The 18822-nt window shown below is 42.7% G+C and overlaps 1 protein-coding gene across 1 annotated transcript; it reads left to right on the forward strand.

The window, feature by feature from the left end:
• The first annotated feature begins 17 nt into the window (after positions 1–17).
• Positions 18–18318, forward strand: rnf40 (ring finger protein 40). Its single transcript, XM_080789826.1, has 20 exons — positions 18–70; positions 521–666; positions 775–942; positions 1304–1595; positions 3825–4025; positions 5042–5163; positions 6843–6989; positions 7476–7550; positions 8045–8164; positions 9661–9840; positions 9933–10068; positions 10682–10803; positions 11231–11493; positions 11853–11970; positions 12268–12417; positions 15419–15631; positions 16056–16181; positions 16517–16657; positions 17195–17296; positions 17794–18318. The coding sequence occupies exons 2-20, from the start codon at positions 529–531 to the stop codon at positions 17968–17970; spliced, it is 2991 nt and encodes a 996-aa protein (XP_080645952.1). The 5' UTR covers positions 18–70; positions 521–528; the 3' UTR covers positions 17971–18318.
• The last annotated feature ends 504 nt before the right edge of the window (positions 18319–18822 follow it).

Below are 18822 nucleotides of genomic sequence, written 5' to 3' on the forward strand. Positions count from 1 at the left end.
CGTCATTTCCCGTAGCAGCAGCATCAGCAGCTTGATGTTGCACGTACGGTCTGTGCTGCTGCTGGTGAAGGTTTGTATTAACGTTGATTTAAAATAGAGGGTTAACTTCATACATTGATGCATATGCTTGTTGTGCAGATTATCCTCCTGTGTAAGAGATTGTTAGCCTAGAAAGACAGCAGAACATCATTCGGAGAAGTAATCGAGGAGCGTGCTTTTAAGCTAGCAATTTAGCACAATTAGCATGGCTCGCAAGCTAATAAGGAAAGAGCTAGCTAACGTAAAAGTCAAAACACAGAAGTAAAGGTGTTGTCTACTCCAGACACAATGAACAACAACACGACAATTCACTTTACGTTATAATAAGTAATGTCTTAAATTTTCCTCGATGAGTGCGCTGTTGTGATCTTGATAAACTGTGTTTTCCAATACAGTTTATGACCGTGTTCAAATGAATGAAATTAAATGAGTCATGTAATAATGTTCCTAACGCCATGGTGTATTTTCTTGTTGAGAGCAGAAGTAAACATGTCAGGTGCTGGCGGAGGGAAGCGGCCCTCAGGAGGGGACAGTCCCCCTGGCCCACCTGAGAAGAAGAACAAGAAAGAAGAGAAGACGACGACCACCCTCATTGAACCCATTCGCATAGGGGGAGTGTCTTCCACGGTTAGTTTAATCTGATCATCATTATGTCCCAGGCATGCCAGCATAACCCCATACACATGACATCTCTGTGAAACAACATAACGCTGTTCTCCAACGTGTCTCTTGCAGGAGGAAATGGACATGAAGGTGATCCAGTTCAAGAACAAGAAGCTGTGTGAGCGCTTGGAGCAGCGGCAGACGATGGAGGATGAGTTGCGAGAGAAGATCGAGAAGCTGGAGAAGAGACAAGCCACTGATGACACCACACTGCTGATTGTCAACCGCTACTGGTCTCAGGTACATCTTCATCTAACTGTTTCTGCAGGGGCTCCATCACAAAGCCTGTCTAAAGGTAGTCAAGCATTGTAGCGCACCGAACCCACCAGATCTGCACTTTAATGTGCACACATTTGGTCATTCTAGAATCTATATACCGTAACAATGTATTTGTTTATATGTGCAAATGCACCTTTTCTGCCCAGAACGGCCAGTGAGAACGACTGCATGTTTTAACATGGAGTGACAGAAAAGCAGTGAGCGCTAATGCTTGCGTGTCCTGTAGTGTTCTTGTGTTTAACATGGGGCTGACACCAAGATGATGCAAAGTGTGAATACACCTCAACACTCCACCATCATTTTTGGTGCTTTTATCTTGCAGTTGGAAGAGAGCGTTCATGTCCTGAGCCAACGCATCAAGCCGGAACCTCCAGCAGCACCTGCTCCCGACCCTCCCTCAGGGCCTCCCTTGGACCGTGCCTTGATGGAGGCGGGGATGATTCCACTGCCGCCAGCCCCTGCCGTGCCGCCACCACCGCTCCCGGACGCAGTGAACGAGGAACAGCCAGAGCAACAGGAGGAGAATCAGAAAAAGGAGCCACAGCCCCCTGCTACTTTTGATGGCCTGGTGGACACGCCTGCACACACGGAGCTGCCACGGGAACCCACAACTGGTGAGGAGTTCTCCTGTTCTTTGTCTTACCTAGAAATCACCTTTTTATATTATGGACAAAGGAGGCGTTACAGTGGGTTAGAATAAAAAATAATGGCGACTCACTGAAGTACTAAAACTAAAGGTTATTATATTGTTTTAGCCTGGGCACCATTCCATTTCGGATTCATGAACCGGTTGGGAGCGGATGATATCGCTACGTCATGTAGTAGTATTGTTTTGTAGTCATCAATCTTCCGGAACTTCCTTTTCCCTCGAACCGATTTTTCTCAAAAGCTACAGGCTACGAGAGCTTTTATTGTTATTCTTCCGGTTTGAGGAAAAGGGAAGTTCCATTTGATTGTTCCTGTCTGATGACTACAAAACAATACTACAACATGATGTAATGATATCATCCGTTCCAGACCGGTTCACACAGCACTTTTGGAACAGAGACCAGGCTTTCCTCCGAGGTGGAAAGCCTGGTGTTAATATTGTTTAGAGTTTAGACTGATGCTAGGTTATTTTCTTGCTTTACCTGATCCTAGTTTTCTGTGACACTGCAGTGTCTCTGGACTCTCTGCATTTGATGTATGTGTTTACCTTGCTCATTGTTAATCGCTCTGGATAAGAGAATCTTTGAGATTTTCTCCTATAATGACCCAAATGCCCAAAATAGGCATACAAGGTTTAAAGAGGTTACATCTGTCAGTGAGTTTTATAGCTAAAATAGAACTCGATCAGGAGGTCCTAGGCTGTTTCCTCTTCGCCTCTGGGGAAAAACCACCATAAAAACAGGGATTCATTCAGGCCAGTAGGTGTATGGGGAAATGAATGCCTGTCCCTCTGATACGATTAGAGGAATGGACTGGAGGTCTGTTAGAATGGAATCCCAAGTAGAGACATGTAGTTCCCAGTGTACGGCAGGCATCCATGGCCCCTGGTGCCACCTGGGGTAGGAAGCTCAAAACAATAGCAGCAGAGCAGAGTTTGTCATTGGCAGAGATTTCTTTATGGGCGCAACCCACATAATCTGCTGTGCTGCTCATCCCACAAATCTACCAAAATGTATAGATTTGATAAATACATGTGTGGACAGTGTTAGAAAACATTGAAGAAAATACAATATCCCTTGCAAATAAACAATGACACTGATACTTTGTTTTTGTGTACTTTATCTGTCGTTATGAGCCCTGCCACTTGGCAAAGACGATTTTACATTATGTGATGGAAAGGAAACCAGTTGCATCACTTTGACACTAACTTAGAATTGAAAGAATATACTGACAGGATGTCACATGTATGACCTTTTATTTATTTATTATTATATTTTTGCAGATTTATGAAATTTAAGCTTTCAAATGGCGTGTCATTTATTGAAATCGGAAAATATTTGAAGATATGCCCATTTTAAACCCAGTTAACCCAGAATACCCAAATCAGAGACTAACCAGTCCTCTAATCACCCCCACCCCCCATTGTCATCCTCAGTCGGTTGTCAACTCAATAGAAACTTGAAGCAACACGTAACTAATTTTCACAAAATACTACCATACTACTCAACAGCCTAGGGACCAACAGTGGTTCTTCTCAGACTTTTGGTGTTCAAGGACCGTAACTCTGTCAAATGTAACCTAATTGACAGTCACTTTATCCCTGGGTTGATAGTAACTGAGTGTATAAATGTAACCAAATGGACCGTTACACGTCCAATTGGTTACAGACCTTTAAGGGTCTAGCAAACATTATTAACCACAAATGAACCTGTATTTTTAGCATTCTGATTCTTTCTTTCTAATTATTATATTATAATGCAACTGTTAGATGCGACACAAACACACTGAAACATCCAATGATCTTTGTGTGACATCACTGACATGCGGAAGCTAGGCATCCGTTCATAGCTGTTAGCATTGGTTAACCTGTCGTTTTTTAACACAGCATTTGAATCAAAACTCACCTCGTGTCACCAGGCTATTCACGCTGTCTGTCGCTCTGAAGAATAATCCTTTCTGGGGAGCAGATCAGAGCAAAGATGTTTTAGCAGTAATGCTTTAGCAGTAATGCTTTCTCCACACCTTGCTACACAAGACACATGCTTGTGAAGATGGGCGGAGATACGAAACTGCCTGAGACAATGGTAGCATTTCTAACGGTTGTTTTTCCCCCCTGTTTTTGTCCCATTCTCTGCTGCACCTTTGGTGTTTGTCTAATCACAACACTGCACCCGTCCACCTCCCTGTGTGAGCAGCCAGTCTGCCACCTCCTCCTCCCCTTAGTGAGAATGCCAAGGCCTTCCTGGCCACGCTGGCCCACAGCAGCGAAGAAGAGCTCAGTCTCCAGCTGCAGGACCGCATGCAGTTCAGCAAGGAGGCCGCCGCCTGCCTAGTGTGTGCCTTTGACAGGCTGCACAGCCAAATAGACGCGCTCTGCAACCGTGTTCAGGCTGCAGGTAAACACGGAGGCATCTATCTATCTATCTATCTTATCTATCTATCTATCTATCTATCTATCTATCTATCTATCTATCTATCTATCTATCTATCTATCTATCTATCTATCTATCTATCTATCTATCTATCTCTATATAATATATTTGCATGGGATTAGAGATGTGCTGATACTGGTACTCGGGCCGATACCACCCTAAAGTACTTGTACTTGGTATCCGAACCATTTAGACGAGGAGTACTACAACATTCAATTGACACTAGGCTGAACGATCAAGCAACAGGAGCAAGACTGACCCAACACGGCAGCAAAATGAGCAAAGCGCCCAAAACAGTTGATCTACAATCATAAATGACAAGTGTAGAACGGAGATCCATCGGCATCTATGCTTATATTCGGCGGGCGACACCATCAGATAAATAAAACATTTTGAGTTATAGTCCTTTCTACTTGTAGCAGGATCACATTAAAAGTATTTATTTAATTTATATCAGACCACCAGGTCAAAAATATGTACTCCATGAAGTGTAGATTTGTGTCTGTGTATATTCAGCGGGCAGCATTATTAGATTAATAAATGAGCCTTAATTAACCTACGTTAATGTGACGTAGGTGGGTTTGTTTTGCCTCAAACATAATGAAAGAAAGGCACCTATACACGGTCAACATTCTTTCAAAACAATGATAATACTAGTGTTTGAATAGAACAAAATGTTTTATTGCTAATAAGAAAAATAAATAGCATTTTGGAATTTGATATTTTTTCAAAATCATTTCAGGCTATTATTATTCTGGTAATTCAACATTACAGTATCATTAGAAGTACAAGGCATGACAATGAAATTAAATAGGAGAAAAAAGGGGGTAAAATAAGTCGTTACTCAACAAAAATAAAAACTAAAGTACTCTTATCGGTACTCGGTATCGGCGAGTACTTAAAAGAAAGTACTTGTACTCTGTCTGAAAAAAATGTCATCGGGGCATCTCTACATGGGATATTACACCCTTCTTTTACAGTGTGTGAGGATGACAGCCAGTCTGACGTCATCAGTCTGAACCGTACACTGCTGGAGGAAAACGGCCGTCTGCAGGACATCTCCTCCTTCCTGCAGGGGCGACACCACAAGATGTCCATGGAGGTAGGCTGACTCAACCTGTGTGTGAATGAATGAATGAATGAATGAATTTTTATTTTCGTGTCTTGTCAATTAAGACCCATCCCTTACGGGATTATAAGACACCAACAACATAAATAAACAATTTCACGTTCACTTCCCACACAGAAGTTACACAATTGATCAAAACAAAAACAGAAATAAACATTATCATAAAATAAAATAATAATAAATAATACATCACATATAAGTTTTCTTTGTCCTTATGTCCCAAGCTTTCTCTATATATTCTGTTAATGCAAATATCTTTTGTTCGAAAATCCATCTCAGTCGCTCTGCATCACTTAACCACATCAAATCTATATTTTTACATCTGTTAAATAACTTTTGACGTAGCTCATGATACAACGGGCAATAGAAAAGAAAATGGAACTCATTCTCAATATCATTTATGTCACAGTAGGTGCAAATACGTTCTTCTTCTGTAACTCCTCTATACCTCCCAGTCTCAAGGTGCAAGGGCAAGATCCCAGAACGAAGTTGGGCACATAGGGATCTTTGTCTTTTGGATAATGGGGCACAGACGTACTTTTCACTAGCATAACAGCTTTTTATCGTAACAAATGTTCTCAACTTTGGTTTGTACAATATGTCCTGAGACCATTTGTTCTGAAATAAACTATAAAGTGTGTCTTTAACCATTGAGATGTTTACAACCCTGTTATTTAGAAAACTGTCATGTAACCCAGTGCGTACAAGAGTGTCCTCTATTGCACTTGCCCATGCACCTTTTACTGATACATCCCAGTTGAAAATCTTCCTAGCAACTCTGTTCTCTGGCATTCTGATTAGTCGGTCATCATGCTGCCTCTCCACCTTATCTCACACGGCTCCCAACCCATGTCTCCTGTTATTGCTAATACAGGCGCAAATTTGTGCACTCCTAAAAAGTACCGTATGGCTCTATTCTGAACCATTTGTCCCTTCATATTCATGTTTGAGCCCCATATTCCCGCCATATAATCCATGACAGGGCAGACACACGTGTGAAACAGTTTGGAGTAGGCAGCATATCCTAAATCACCCAGCTGTTTAGTTTTGGCTATTATGCCATGTGTGTGTGTGTGTCATAACACCAACAGACAGCCATATTTGTTGTTATGGTAGTAATATTGAGTAAGTTCCATTATGTGATGCGTTGGTCTAGAAGATTTTTTGTTGACAAAAATGAGAATGTGTCGACTGTCGAGTCATCTAGAAGTGTGTGTTCGAACAATATGGGTTGTGCAGGGAGCTCCTATTTAACAGCATTTCTTATAAATGTAACTGAAAATTAAAAACAATGAACAAAGTACTATACCCTCAAATGTTTTGTCCTGTCAAATGCAACATTATAAATGGCTCCCACTTAGCAGCATTTCTTATAAACTGAATTATAAATAAAACATGACAAAGCAGTTCCCCAAATGAAAATAAAAATCAAACTAATCAAGCTGGTTTCTTCAATTCAGCGGCACCAGGTTGTAAAGCACAAATGTCCCACCCTTGCACCAATAACAGTATATTATTATATATCATGTCAGTGGGCTACTACCAGTGCCCGTCCATGCCTAACCTCACAAACCACTCACCCGATCAGGAACATATTTCTTGTGCACCGCCAGAAGGCCAAGGAAGTAACTGGCATCATTGTTTTTCTTCAGTACAACGAGCTGGTGGACAAGGTTACATGCTCAGAGACCAAGGTGTCTGAGATGGAGACGACTGTAGAGGACCTGCAGTGGGATATCGAGAAGCTTCGCAAGAGGGAGCAGAAGCTCAACAAACATCTGGCCGAGGCCCTAGAGCAGGTTTGTTGTGTTTGTGTGTGTGCGCCTGTCTTTCATTGAGGCACACGTTATCGCCACAATTTGTCTCCGGTGCACATTGGTGGACATTGGAGTTCTCAAATTCTACCCGACCCAACGTGACGGGCAGGGCCTAACATTATGCCCTAACTGGGCAGAGCCGGCCCAGTTAGGGCCGGGTCTTACTTTTTAGAGAACCGTTGAGAACTCTAGTGGACATTGATAATGACTGAAAGCACTTGAGCATGTCGGCCTACCAGATGTTGCTACTTTATGTGTGCCGATGCATGTCCCTGTGCACATCGATTCTGCAGAATTGTTTACCTCAGCTATCTGACATCAACATCAACAAAATGAACATTGTCTAAATTACTTGATCGTGGATTAAATGCATGTGTGCATTGTTTCCTTTTTCTTTCTTTTTTTTTCCTTAACCAAATTCACTGTCCTGTTCTTTGACGTGTGAATGATTTTGTTTATGCTCCCCAGCTGAACTCTGGATACAACAGTTCTGGCAGCTCAGGAGGGCTAGCTGGTGGCCAGATCACTCTCAATATTCAGAAGGTGAGAGTTCAGAGATGCTCTTCCTTTAATTTGTTTGCATGATTTGTAGCTAATTCTGTAATCAATTATTCATTTTTTAATACTGTTTTTATGCCTGGGCCGTGGCGACAGATACATTATGTAAAAGTTCCAGATGAATACAAATATATAAGTGTATGTATGTACACACACAAGTATATAAATGTGATAAACAAGAAAAAATAAACTGAAATAAAAATTATTAAACAGTGACAGATAGACAGACACTCTTGCTCTCAAACTCTCCCAGCACAAATTCTGTAATCAAATTTCAACCATGCTATTGATCTTTTGGAAAAAAACGGCCTTTCCCTTGTGTAACATTTATTTCACATTCATGTTAAGTGTTGTACAGCCATTACTAGCACACCCGGGAGGCTGTATGTTTACCATACACATATTTTCCTGTTTGCCATATTTATACATGATTCACATGCAAACACATTTACATCTGTGTGTTTACGATCCCACGTCAGTTTGAGAGTCTGAATGCGGAGTTGGAACAGAACCAGGAGTTGGCTAACAGCCGCATGGCGGAGCTGGAGAAGCTACAGCTGGAGCTCCAAGAGGCTGTGAGGGAGAGTGAGAAACTGAAGGTAAAGCTTGGAATACATGACATGACACACAACTTCAGCCAATAGAAGGATACACATAGAAGTTTAGCCACAAATTATAGAGGGAGAAGGGATTTTACATCAAATTAAAAGACGCATCTCGGCAAAATCTCAGTTTAGAAGTCATATTACTCCGGCAATATATTACTCTGACGGCATAGCTAAACTGTTCGTTTTGGGTTAAAAACATCAAATATGGTACATACTATGGAATATTTGTTAACAGCTCTACAGTATGCACTGTGAAAGTCAACACTGGGAGTTGCTTGTTGTGTCCTGCGTTAACAGACAAACACATGGAATCCAGCAGCAGCCGATGTTTATTTCAGAAGATATTTTTTTGTCTGTTATACACACTCGGGTCCCTGTGCAAGACCTGCTTCCCATAGTCTGCTCTCACGATAGGCCATGTTCAGAATCAGACTTGCCAATAATTGGCAATAAATAATCAGGCTTCAGAGTATTAGGTTCTCCCTTAGGCGTTCCTTTAAAGCCTGGCAACCTTTTCTGGACCACATTGACAACCTTGCTGATGAAGAACCCAATATTTAATAAAGAGCAGAACACCTTCCCCTTAGTGTGAGGGTGGTATTAGAAAATCACAGACCTCTGTTAGTAATGAAGAATAAAAGGTCTGGTATTGTCTGCAAGATCTGCTTTGTAGGTCCCTTCCTATGCCAAAGCTCAGTGCACTGACTGGAGAAAAGTGGATGCAGACAGAGGCTGTCAATTTTATAGTACGACAATGGCAGACCATTAAGGCAATAATAAATGAATAAAAAATCATTGTATTAACATGTTATCATGATATTGGCAAGGGAACATGTTTACCAATTCTAGTGTTAGGTTCGGCACAGTGTCTCTTTGTCAGCCTTATTGGAATATAATTTCTACTCGTCAAACGTGGTGACGCACAATTTCCGAGCAGTGGCCCGGGTGCGTGGCATCACTGTCACTGTGCCATTCACATTCCTTGGTCAAGGCCACATCGGTGTCATTGGAGAATGCAAAAAGGACATCCCTCCCCTGTGTGAGCTTGCAGGTCTGGGATCCGAGCCAAGAGTCTTTGCTTCTGTTAACTTCAATTGTGTCGTGTGCATTGAGCTAAAAGGGGTATTTTATAGCTAAAATGGGGTCTTTTACCATTTACCCTTGCTTTTATGTGCACCACCATTTTTCAGTTGTGGTTAACCGCCAGAATATGTAGATTTTTCCAGGTTTGTTTAAGTCTTATGAAGGTTGTCAATATCTGTCAGGGCAAACTATCGTGAACTAAAGAAGTCACAGAATTTACTTACAATGATTACACAATACACACAGAGAGCTTGCTACACATTGCATTTCATCAGAGAGGTCATATTGCAGTATCACCTCACCTGCAGACCTCTGGATCAGTTCTGGGAATCGGTGCCTCTCTCAAAGACATTCCAGTAATGTTGGAGGTCTCAATTCGTTTCCCCAACCCATCCTGCCTGTAGATGGACCTGCGCAACATTCCAGAGGAGGTGGTGAAGGAGACCCCAGAGTTCAAGTGTCTCCAGTCCCAGTTCTCCCTGCTGTTCAGCGAGTCACTGGGGGTGAAGACACAGCTGGACGAGGCCCGCACCCTGCTGCTCACAGCCAAGAACGCTCACCTCCGACAGATCGAACACATGGAGGTAAACTCATTTAGGGTTAAGCAAGCACTATGTTCATATGGCATTAATTGCGCACTCTCAACACATCTTCGTCTTACCGTCTCTGTGTCCAGAGTGACGAGCTGTCCCTTCAGAAGAAGCTGAGGACTGAGGTCATCCAGCTTGAGGACACGTTGGCCCAGGTGCGCAAAGAGTACGAGATGCTGCGCATCGAGTTTGAGCAGAACCTGGCAGCCAACGAACAAGCAGGTACTCTAATCGTCCAAAATGCCTCCTCGCATTAGTCAATGAAGCTAGGAAGGAAGACAAAGAATACGTATTCATCATTGGTATTTTAAGTGTGAACATACATGGGAAGTTGGGAACCAAGCTAGGCTTTCTGCATGGTTGTCATACTCCTGGTGGTCTGTCCAGATGGGGTATATGGACCCCTGGTTGATCTTCATTTGTTTGCTTTCTAACATTGTACTGTGTTTAATATAATAGGAGCTAATTAAGCTCCTATTATAATAACTTTGCAGAGTATTATAATTGCAACCTAGGGCATGGCCATGGTTTATATAATTTAGTACGACTTAAAAGGATCCTTGGATACGCGTATGCTGAGGAAAGAAAATGTACATCAGGTTCCTAGCAAGTAGTCGTTGTGTTGTATCGAATGATCTGTGTATTTTATAGCATTTGATAGTAACATATAATCGAGGATGTTGCCTGTACGAGTGCACTCACTGTGTTGCGTTGCATCACCTACCGTTTTATAGTTTCATCGAACCTGTCACTCGAACAGCTGAGCTTGTCTTTTACAATATCCGATAAAGTACTGTGACTCCAAGTGGATTGATCGTCCACTGTATATTCTCAGGGCCCATCAACAGAGAAATGAGACACCTCATCAGCAGTCTGCAAAACCACAACCTGCAGCTGAAGGGCGACGTGCAGCGCTACAAGAGGAAGCTGCGAGAGACACAGATGGAGATTAATAAGGTAGAGGAGCATGGGTCATTGACCAGTAGGTCACTTGTCTTTCCCTATATTTTGATAAGTTGGTTGTGCCTTGTTGTCCCATTCTGGACAGTTGCGTCTGGAGCTTTATCCCATTTAGGTCTGTGACCAGATTCTACAAAATATCTTCTAAATGACAGTTTTCTGAAAAACTGTATGTTTCTATATCAATGGTTCTCAAACTATTTAATGTCAATTACAGCGTCACATTTTTACAATTTTTCTAAAATAGAAAGATCTACAAGATGGTAGCGCGGCACTCGTTGCCGTGCTACAAGTTTGTAGATCTGCTATTTTTCAACGGCTAAAGTTTAGAATAATGGTTAACGTGGTTAAATGCTATGCGTCCTCGGGTCTAAATGGCTTAATCAGTTTGTGGTGGTCGGTTTTTTCACGCTTTGCTCACTAGCTGCGGTGCCAGAGCGGAGACATCGCCACTGTCCTCATCCTGGAGGAGACGACGAGCGACAGCACTGACGTGAAGAAAGAGGACGACGAGGAGCAGGAGGAGGAGGAGGAGAGGAGGAAGGAGCTGGAGAGGCAGCGGGCTCGCGAGAGGGAGCGGGAGGCAGAGAGGGAGCGAGAGCGTGAGCGCGAGAGAGAGAGGCAGCGCAGCGAGGAGCTGAAGAGGAAGGACTCTGACACGTTGAAAATGCTGAGAGCTGAGCTCAAGTACGTTGCCCACTATTTTTAAGATTTGTTTTTGGCTTTTGTGCCTTTATTGATGGTTACAGTGAAGACGGACAGGAAAGGGAGATAAAGAGAAGGGGAGAGACATGCAGCAAAGGTCGTCCTGAACGGGACCCCGAACATGTGACGCGCTGTCAGGCCAGAGCCTATATGTGGCATGTGCCTGGACCACTAGGCCAGCGGGCACCACGTTGCCCATTTTCAATTCACTTCAACACACACACACTTTCTGAGAATAAATGTGTTTTTCTTTATTTGGTTAGTGTGTGTGTGTGTGTGTGTGCGCCGTGTGTGCTGTGTGTTATGATGCAAATGTAGCTCTCTTTCTTGCTTTGCTTCAGGAAAGCCCAAGAGTCCCAGAAGGAGATGAAGCTGTTGTTGGACATGTACAAGTCTGCCCCCAAAGAGCAGAGGGACAAAGTCCAGCTGATGGCAGCCGAACGAAAGTCCAAAGCTGAGGTTTCTCACTGCTCTTCAGAATCTACTCCACATCACAGCAGGGCTTCTATAACTGAAAAGTGTTGTCACCGTATTTATTGACCCAAAACTGTCTGCTGCCATGTTTTACTTGTTAATTTTGTGAGATAAGATGTCCTAATAACACAGTGATGCAAAGGAGTCTCAGTGCGTATACACATAAATACATACTTAGACCTGACCTGTACATACACAAGCTTTCAAACTGAATAATTGAAGTGTGTGTATCTAAAACGTTGCATCAGATAAGCATGTGCCTCTCATATCAAAACAAACCAGGTGGATGAGCTGAGGTTGCGTGTGCGGGAGCTGGAGGAGCGAGAAAGGAAGGAGAGCAAGAAGCTGGCCGATGAAGATGCCCTGAGGAAGATCAGGGTGGCAGAGGAGACCATCGACCACCTCCAGAAGAAACTCACTGCCACCAAGCAGGTAAATTTAGCTAACAACACAAAGAAAATGGTTATCAGACCCTGTAACGGTTCGATATTAAATATCAACAATAAAATAAAAATCACGGGTTGTCAATGATCTGCCTTTAAGACACAATTGATAAAGCTGAATGCAATGAAATTGCCTACATAGTTCTACACAAGCAACAATCGAAAACAAAGCTCACGTTTAGAACCCAGGACAGACGGGTTAAACGGCAAGGTTGAAAATGTATGAGCAGTTCGAATATCTGCATCTCACGCACGCACTCACACACACAAGCTTTTTGTCTCGAGTAGTTCCGTGGCTGTTTATAAACAAAGTCTGTTTCTCCACGAGATCCCTCCCGAACATAAAAGTCCCTCCAAAGCAAACGAAATACAAAAGAAACTTAATCCACCCCAGAAGCGAAAGCAATCCAAATTAATGTATTCCAAAGGAAGAAACAAATGAGGATCCGCACGGGATATCAATTAAATATAAGACTAACAATCTCAACAGTTTCAGAAGAGTGACTTGAGTATTTTCGCCCAGCGAGCCCAATCGTTCCTGTGGCTTTAGCTTATTTAACAAGATGTATAATAAACTAATTTGTCCAGGTCCCCCGTTCGTTTGTCTCGCTCCTCGGGTCTACCTGGCGGGCCGGTAATCTCCGCCTACTTTATGTGCATCAGTCCATCCCCAGACCCATGTCAATCAACTCATAGCAAAACATATATTCTTTTAAAACCCCCAGTGCCAGTGGCTCCACATAACAAAATCACAACTTGGACATCACAGAAGATATAGAACCTTACCCTTGACGGATGGCGTTAACTCAGAACTATTAAATAATACAGCATGCACTTTTAAATGCTGCTGCTATTAAAATTAATCCTTTGTAAACTTTGTGGCAGCGCTACAAGTTACAACCCTGTTGACGTTAAACCATTCCAAAAATATTTGTGTGAGTGTTTGTTGAGTCAAGACATTGTCTTGAATACAATGCAGGTTTCACACATGGCCTGATACGCCCACACTGCAGTTTTTGTTTTGTTTTTTATAATATTCATTCAACTCTTGACCCAACTGCCTTCTCAAATTTGACATCACTTGAGATTAGCAGATTATTATCACATGTAGAGGATTGAGTGGGAGTCTGATTTATTTTAACCCATTTTGGGCGGTAACCCCTTTTGCTGCCCCTGAGTGCCTCCCCAGTGTCTCCCCAGTGCCTCCTCAGTGCCTGCCCAGTGCCTGCCCAGTGTCCCCCAGTGTCCTCCCAGTGTCTCCAATAGCAATACAAGAGCAATAATACAAATTAATCTTAATGTATTAATCTTATTAATTAATGAATCAAATTAATTAATTAATCAAAATTGCGGCCTGTGCCCAGCACCATGCCAAAGCTTTTTCCTGCAGGAAACACTGCTTGTCGTTGTAAATATATTGTTATCCGTGTTGCGAGGATGAGGGGGTACCTGGAAAAATATCTACCCCAAAAGGGGTACCTGGTACAAAAAAGTTTGGGAACACCTGCCCTAGGGGACACGGGGAGAACATGCAAACTCCACACAGAAAGGCCCTATCGCCAACCCCCGCCTCAGGTATGGGCACTGATGACGCGGAGGAGGGAACACGCCGCCAGTGCCCACAGTGTCCCCAGCGGGAATCGAACCCAGGACCTTCTAGCTGTGAGGCGACAGCACTACCAACTGTGCCACCGTGCCCCTCCTTTTGCTGTTTTAAACATTGTTATAATTTAGCTATTGAAAAATAGCAGATCTACAAGCTCATAGTGAGCCACCAGTTGCGCGATACGAGCTTGTAGGTCTGCTATTTTTGAAAAATCGTGAAAATATTTATTTCAGAAAACTGGAGGATTTAGAAGATTTTTTTTTAATTTCGAGGTCAGGCCTAAATGGGTTAAAGCATGTATTCTGCATGTCATCTATATTACAAGCCAGTAAAGGCGCCATGGATAGTCTTTCTTTGCCCAGTCTTTCCCTCAGTGTCCATTGACTCATTATTAATAGATGAGAAAGAAGAGAAAACATTTATTTTTCAGGACACAAAATTCCAATTTCTAATGAAGATTCCTGTTTCCCTGATTGTTGGGACCGCTTGAATCATTTTCTAAACCATCAAACATTTGAGTATCTAAGTATCTCAGATCATAGGGAAAGCTATGTAGTCTATGTATATCGTGTAATGTATTGTATACTTTTGATTGTATACTTTTATGAATCTGTGCTTCAAACCATGTGATCATGGTCGTGAGTTAAATAAATGATGATGATGAGATTGTTACATTAGTTACAATAACGTTTTAAATGGCAGTCACTTAAAAGATTAAAATGTTCATGAGGGGAGAGGTTGGAGATTTCTTCTTGTGTGCTGCATGTGCAAAATCGGAATACTTTTGTGTTCCACACGCCCTGTCACAGTGACAGTCCCACCAAAGACATCTATGCCAACATTAAGTACTTCAACAGTCCTCAGTACCTCTATGCTTTACATCTCTTGATTTCCTTCCATACCGCCACGAGCAGCGTAAGCACATTTGAAAGCTTTGTATTGAATTTAGCATTAGGGTCTTAAAATTCCACCTCATATCAGAGGCTTGATATATTTCCTTGCACTAGTTAATTATTAATATTACAGTAAAGCAGTCCCCACTGAGACATGTCTGTCTCAATGAGCTCAGTTTGATTCATTGCTTGTCATCCTAGCCTATCCCTGAAATACATTTGTAAATGCATCACAATCCCCTACCCTAATCAACCTTATGTTGTTCTTATCTTATGGTTATGAAAACCAGACTCCATTCTTTCTTAAACTGACGTTCACACGCATCCAACAAAGCTCAGACAAAGGCACTCCCTTTTTTTTTCTTGCTCTCTTGACCCTCTCACCTAAAAAAATATATAATAATCTTTGCTCGCTAAAGCACCCTACACACATGCACACACAGACATCACAAACAAACTCTTATCTCGGATACCTCTGTGTGTCTCTCCAGGAGGAGGAGGCCCTGCTGAGCGAGATGGACGTGACGGGCCAGGCGTTCGAAGACATGCAGGAGCAGAACAGCCGCCTGCTGCAGCAGCTCAGGGAAAAGGACGATGCCAACTTCAAGCTGATGAGCGAGCGCATCAAATCCAACCAGATCTACAAGCTGCTGAGAGAGGAGAAGGAGGAGCTGGCTGAGCAGGTCATGACCTTCAAGACCCAGGTTAGGAGACCCATGGAGAGGAATGGGATAAATGGATGGGGCATAACGGCATCCATATTTGTGCAGAAGCATCGAACAGTTACTTATATCCTGGGTTACCGTTGGATCTTTTATCATTGTGTTTCTCTGTCCAGACACCAACAAGGGTCTGAGGGCTTAAATTTTTTAATCTATCGTTCAATTATTTAATTGTAAAATATCCTGCAGTATATTTTTAAGTAGTAGCACAAAGGCCTCCATACATAACCAAGATATGTTACTGTGCATCATCTTATATCTTTTCTATTTACATTTTGGGCATGTCAGGCAAAGTTTGTTAAATTGTTCGAAAAGTGGTTAAGTGCTTAATTTAATATTGGACAGCAATTTGGATGTTTTTAAATGTGGTAAACTTGATTTGACTTAATGTGGTTGTCTGTCACAGGTGGACGCCCAGCTGCTGGTTGTACAGAAGCTAGAGGAGAAAGAGGGTGTCCTCCAGACCGCACTGGCTGCTCTGGAAAAGGAGCTGGGAGTCCGGACCCAAGCAGTGGAATCCAACAAGAGAAAGGTATGCTGGAGAACTCCCAAGAGTCAGACAGATTTTTAGCCATGTGCACTGCTGGCTCACTCAGAAGACCAGCACAGAATGAGTTTTTATTCCAGATTACAAACCTGTCCCAGTCTCACTGAGGTCCTGTTGCCAGTATGATGTTGCGAGTGTTGGTTATGTTCTGCACCCATGTCACCAAGACGAGTCAATTTGCCAGATACTGTACGTGGCAAGTAAAGAATCTATAGTTGTGAGTGAAACGTAAATGTTCAACATGGCAACCAAATCACTTAGCCTCTGTTATTTATTTATTTATTTTCCACTAAGTGTATCCTGTTCCTTCTGTGCTCCAGGCAGTGGAAGCTGCCCAGCTGGCAGAGGACCTGAAGGTGCAGCTGGAACACACCCAGGCCAAGCTTAAGGAGATCCAGGTCTCTGTAGCTGAGAACCGCACCGCCCGTGAGAGGGAGATTGGAAACCTCAAGCGAGCACAGGTACGTTGGGCGTCTTTCAGGCACAGGGAGGCGCTCATCAAGAGTTGTAGATTACAACTACACATGAAGTGGAAAGAAACCCCAAGTAACTGCCAGACAAAGGCATGTGGCCAACACATGTCAGTCATTTAGTCTTTTGGCAAATCCACCAACACAGAGCACCTTCCAATCACTGCTCTGATGTATTATGTTTCCTGTTTCATAATCTATCCCAGAGGTGATCTTTTCTACTTGCTCTTCCTCATTAAAATTGACATTTATACTTTATCTTCATTTTACTGCTTTATATTCTTTCTTTTACTGCCTTATTGTTGTTTTTACTGTAACATGATCTCACTGTACAGTTTAATGTGTGAAATAAAATAAAAACTTCACTGGTATACGGCACCTAGCGAGGACTAGTCTTCTAAAGTGGGTTTGAGTAAGCGCTTGCTGTAATGGTCTTTTTTTCATAATAATTGCAGTGTTTTATTGCGTAAGTAGAGCAACAACTAGAGCAAACAGCAGGTTTGACTGTAAAAAACATCTGTCTTCCAGGAGGATCTGTCCAGGCTGAGACGGAAGCTGGAGAAACAGAAGAAGGTGGAGGTTTACACAGACGCTGATGAGATCCTGCAGGAAGAGATCAACCAGTACAAGGTGAGCGTGAGCGTAAAAGATAGAGAACAGTCTTCGTTTTATTTAGAAGAGATATTCGAGAGACAGGACACTGAGGGCAGAAAGGCATGCATTGCAGCATCATTCTCCAGTCATAATTGAACCAGGGATGTGTTGCTTTTGTGTTTGACACTGTCCAGTCATCACCCCATGATGAAGTGCCACTATGAGGGGTGTGCATCACCCTTGTTACTTCCATTGCACAGTTTGAGTTTAATAAAACATTTAGGCTTGCAGAGTGACTTTATAAGCCAGGTATTCCACACGGCACCAGAAAATGTCAACCTCACTGTATTTATTTTGAGTGTTTCCCTCGTTACCGTCCGCTGAAAAGGGGTTTGATTGATTGATGTTTTTATTGACAGAAGAATGTATATACATAAACATTTTACATATCTGTCAAAAGGATCAAACACAAGAACGCCAGAGAGCTTATTTCCATTGTAAATAATGGTTTGTTCATGCTTGCCTCGATCCAGGCTAAGCTGCGTTGTCCGTGCTGCAACACGCGAGACAAGGAGACAGTTCTCACCAAGTGTTTCCACGTTTTTTGCTACGAGTGTCTGAAGACGCGCTACGACACCCGGCAGAGGAAGTGCCCCAAGTGCAACTGCGCCTTCGGAGCTAACGATTTCCACCGCATATACATCACCTAACTCACACAGACACAGGAGAGGGGTAAAGAATTGTAGGTGGACATAACCAAAGGAGAGGAGACAAATGAACTGAGGATGTAGGCATTTCAATGTCCGTCCGTCCCCCCCCCCCCTCTCACGCACGCTCTCATCGGATAAAGACTTGTTCTACTGCATCATTACCAGTTGGTGACCAAACGGATGACGAGAGACTTTTGACTTGAGTGAGAGTGTTGTGCTATAGTTAATAAAACACAGTTGTTTGTACAGTGATATTCCTACTGTACATGTGGATGCGCTGCACTGTTCTTTCTCTGTCTTGTCTTTGTTTTGCAGTCCTTGCCAATGTTAAACATCTTTCACTTTTAACTGACTGGGTTCGTTTTATTTGTTTATGTATTGGAGGAGATGGGTGGCACATGACTGATTAACATGTAGACGTTTGGATTCTGTTGTGCTGCTGATTTAGCTAATTTCATGAATTCAATACAGTTGGAACTGCTCTTAAAGTGCCAAGTAACCGTCTGTTTCAGATTGCACTGGAATGCATGCATACGTTTTAAACATGTAATCATCATTATACAAAAACATAAGAATGCAATCTATAATTGTGAGTTAACCCTACACTGAATCTGTTAACAGTACCGCCAATACCCAAGAGTCTTCCGGCTTTGTCTGGCACTAATTCAGCACATACGGAAGTGTTTGGATCACCTTGGGCAAGAATCCTCGCTGTGTTCATTTCGTTACCATGGCGCCCACTGGAGAGTTTGACACAACATCTGCAGCTTATAGTGGCTCATTACTGATGAAGTCACTGCAGTGGAAATTCAGCTCATATGGCTGTCCTTAGTGGGGCTGTGCTGCCCTAAG

Source organism: Protomyctophum bolini (assembly GCF_963924005.1).
Source record: "Protomyctophum bolini genome assembly, chromosome: 18".
In the NCBI taxonomy this organism is placed as follows: domain Eukaryota; kingdom Metazoa; phylum Chordata; class Actinopteri; order Myctophiformes; family Myctophidae; genus Protomyctophum; species Protomyctophum bolini.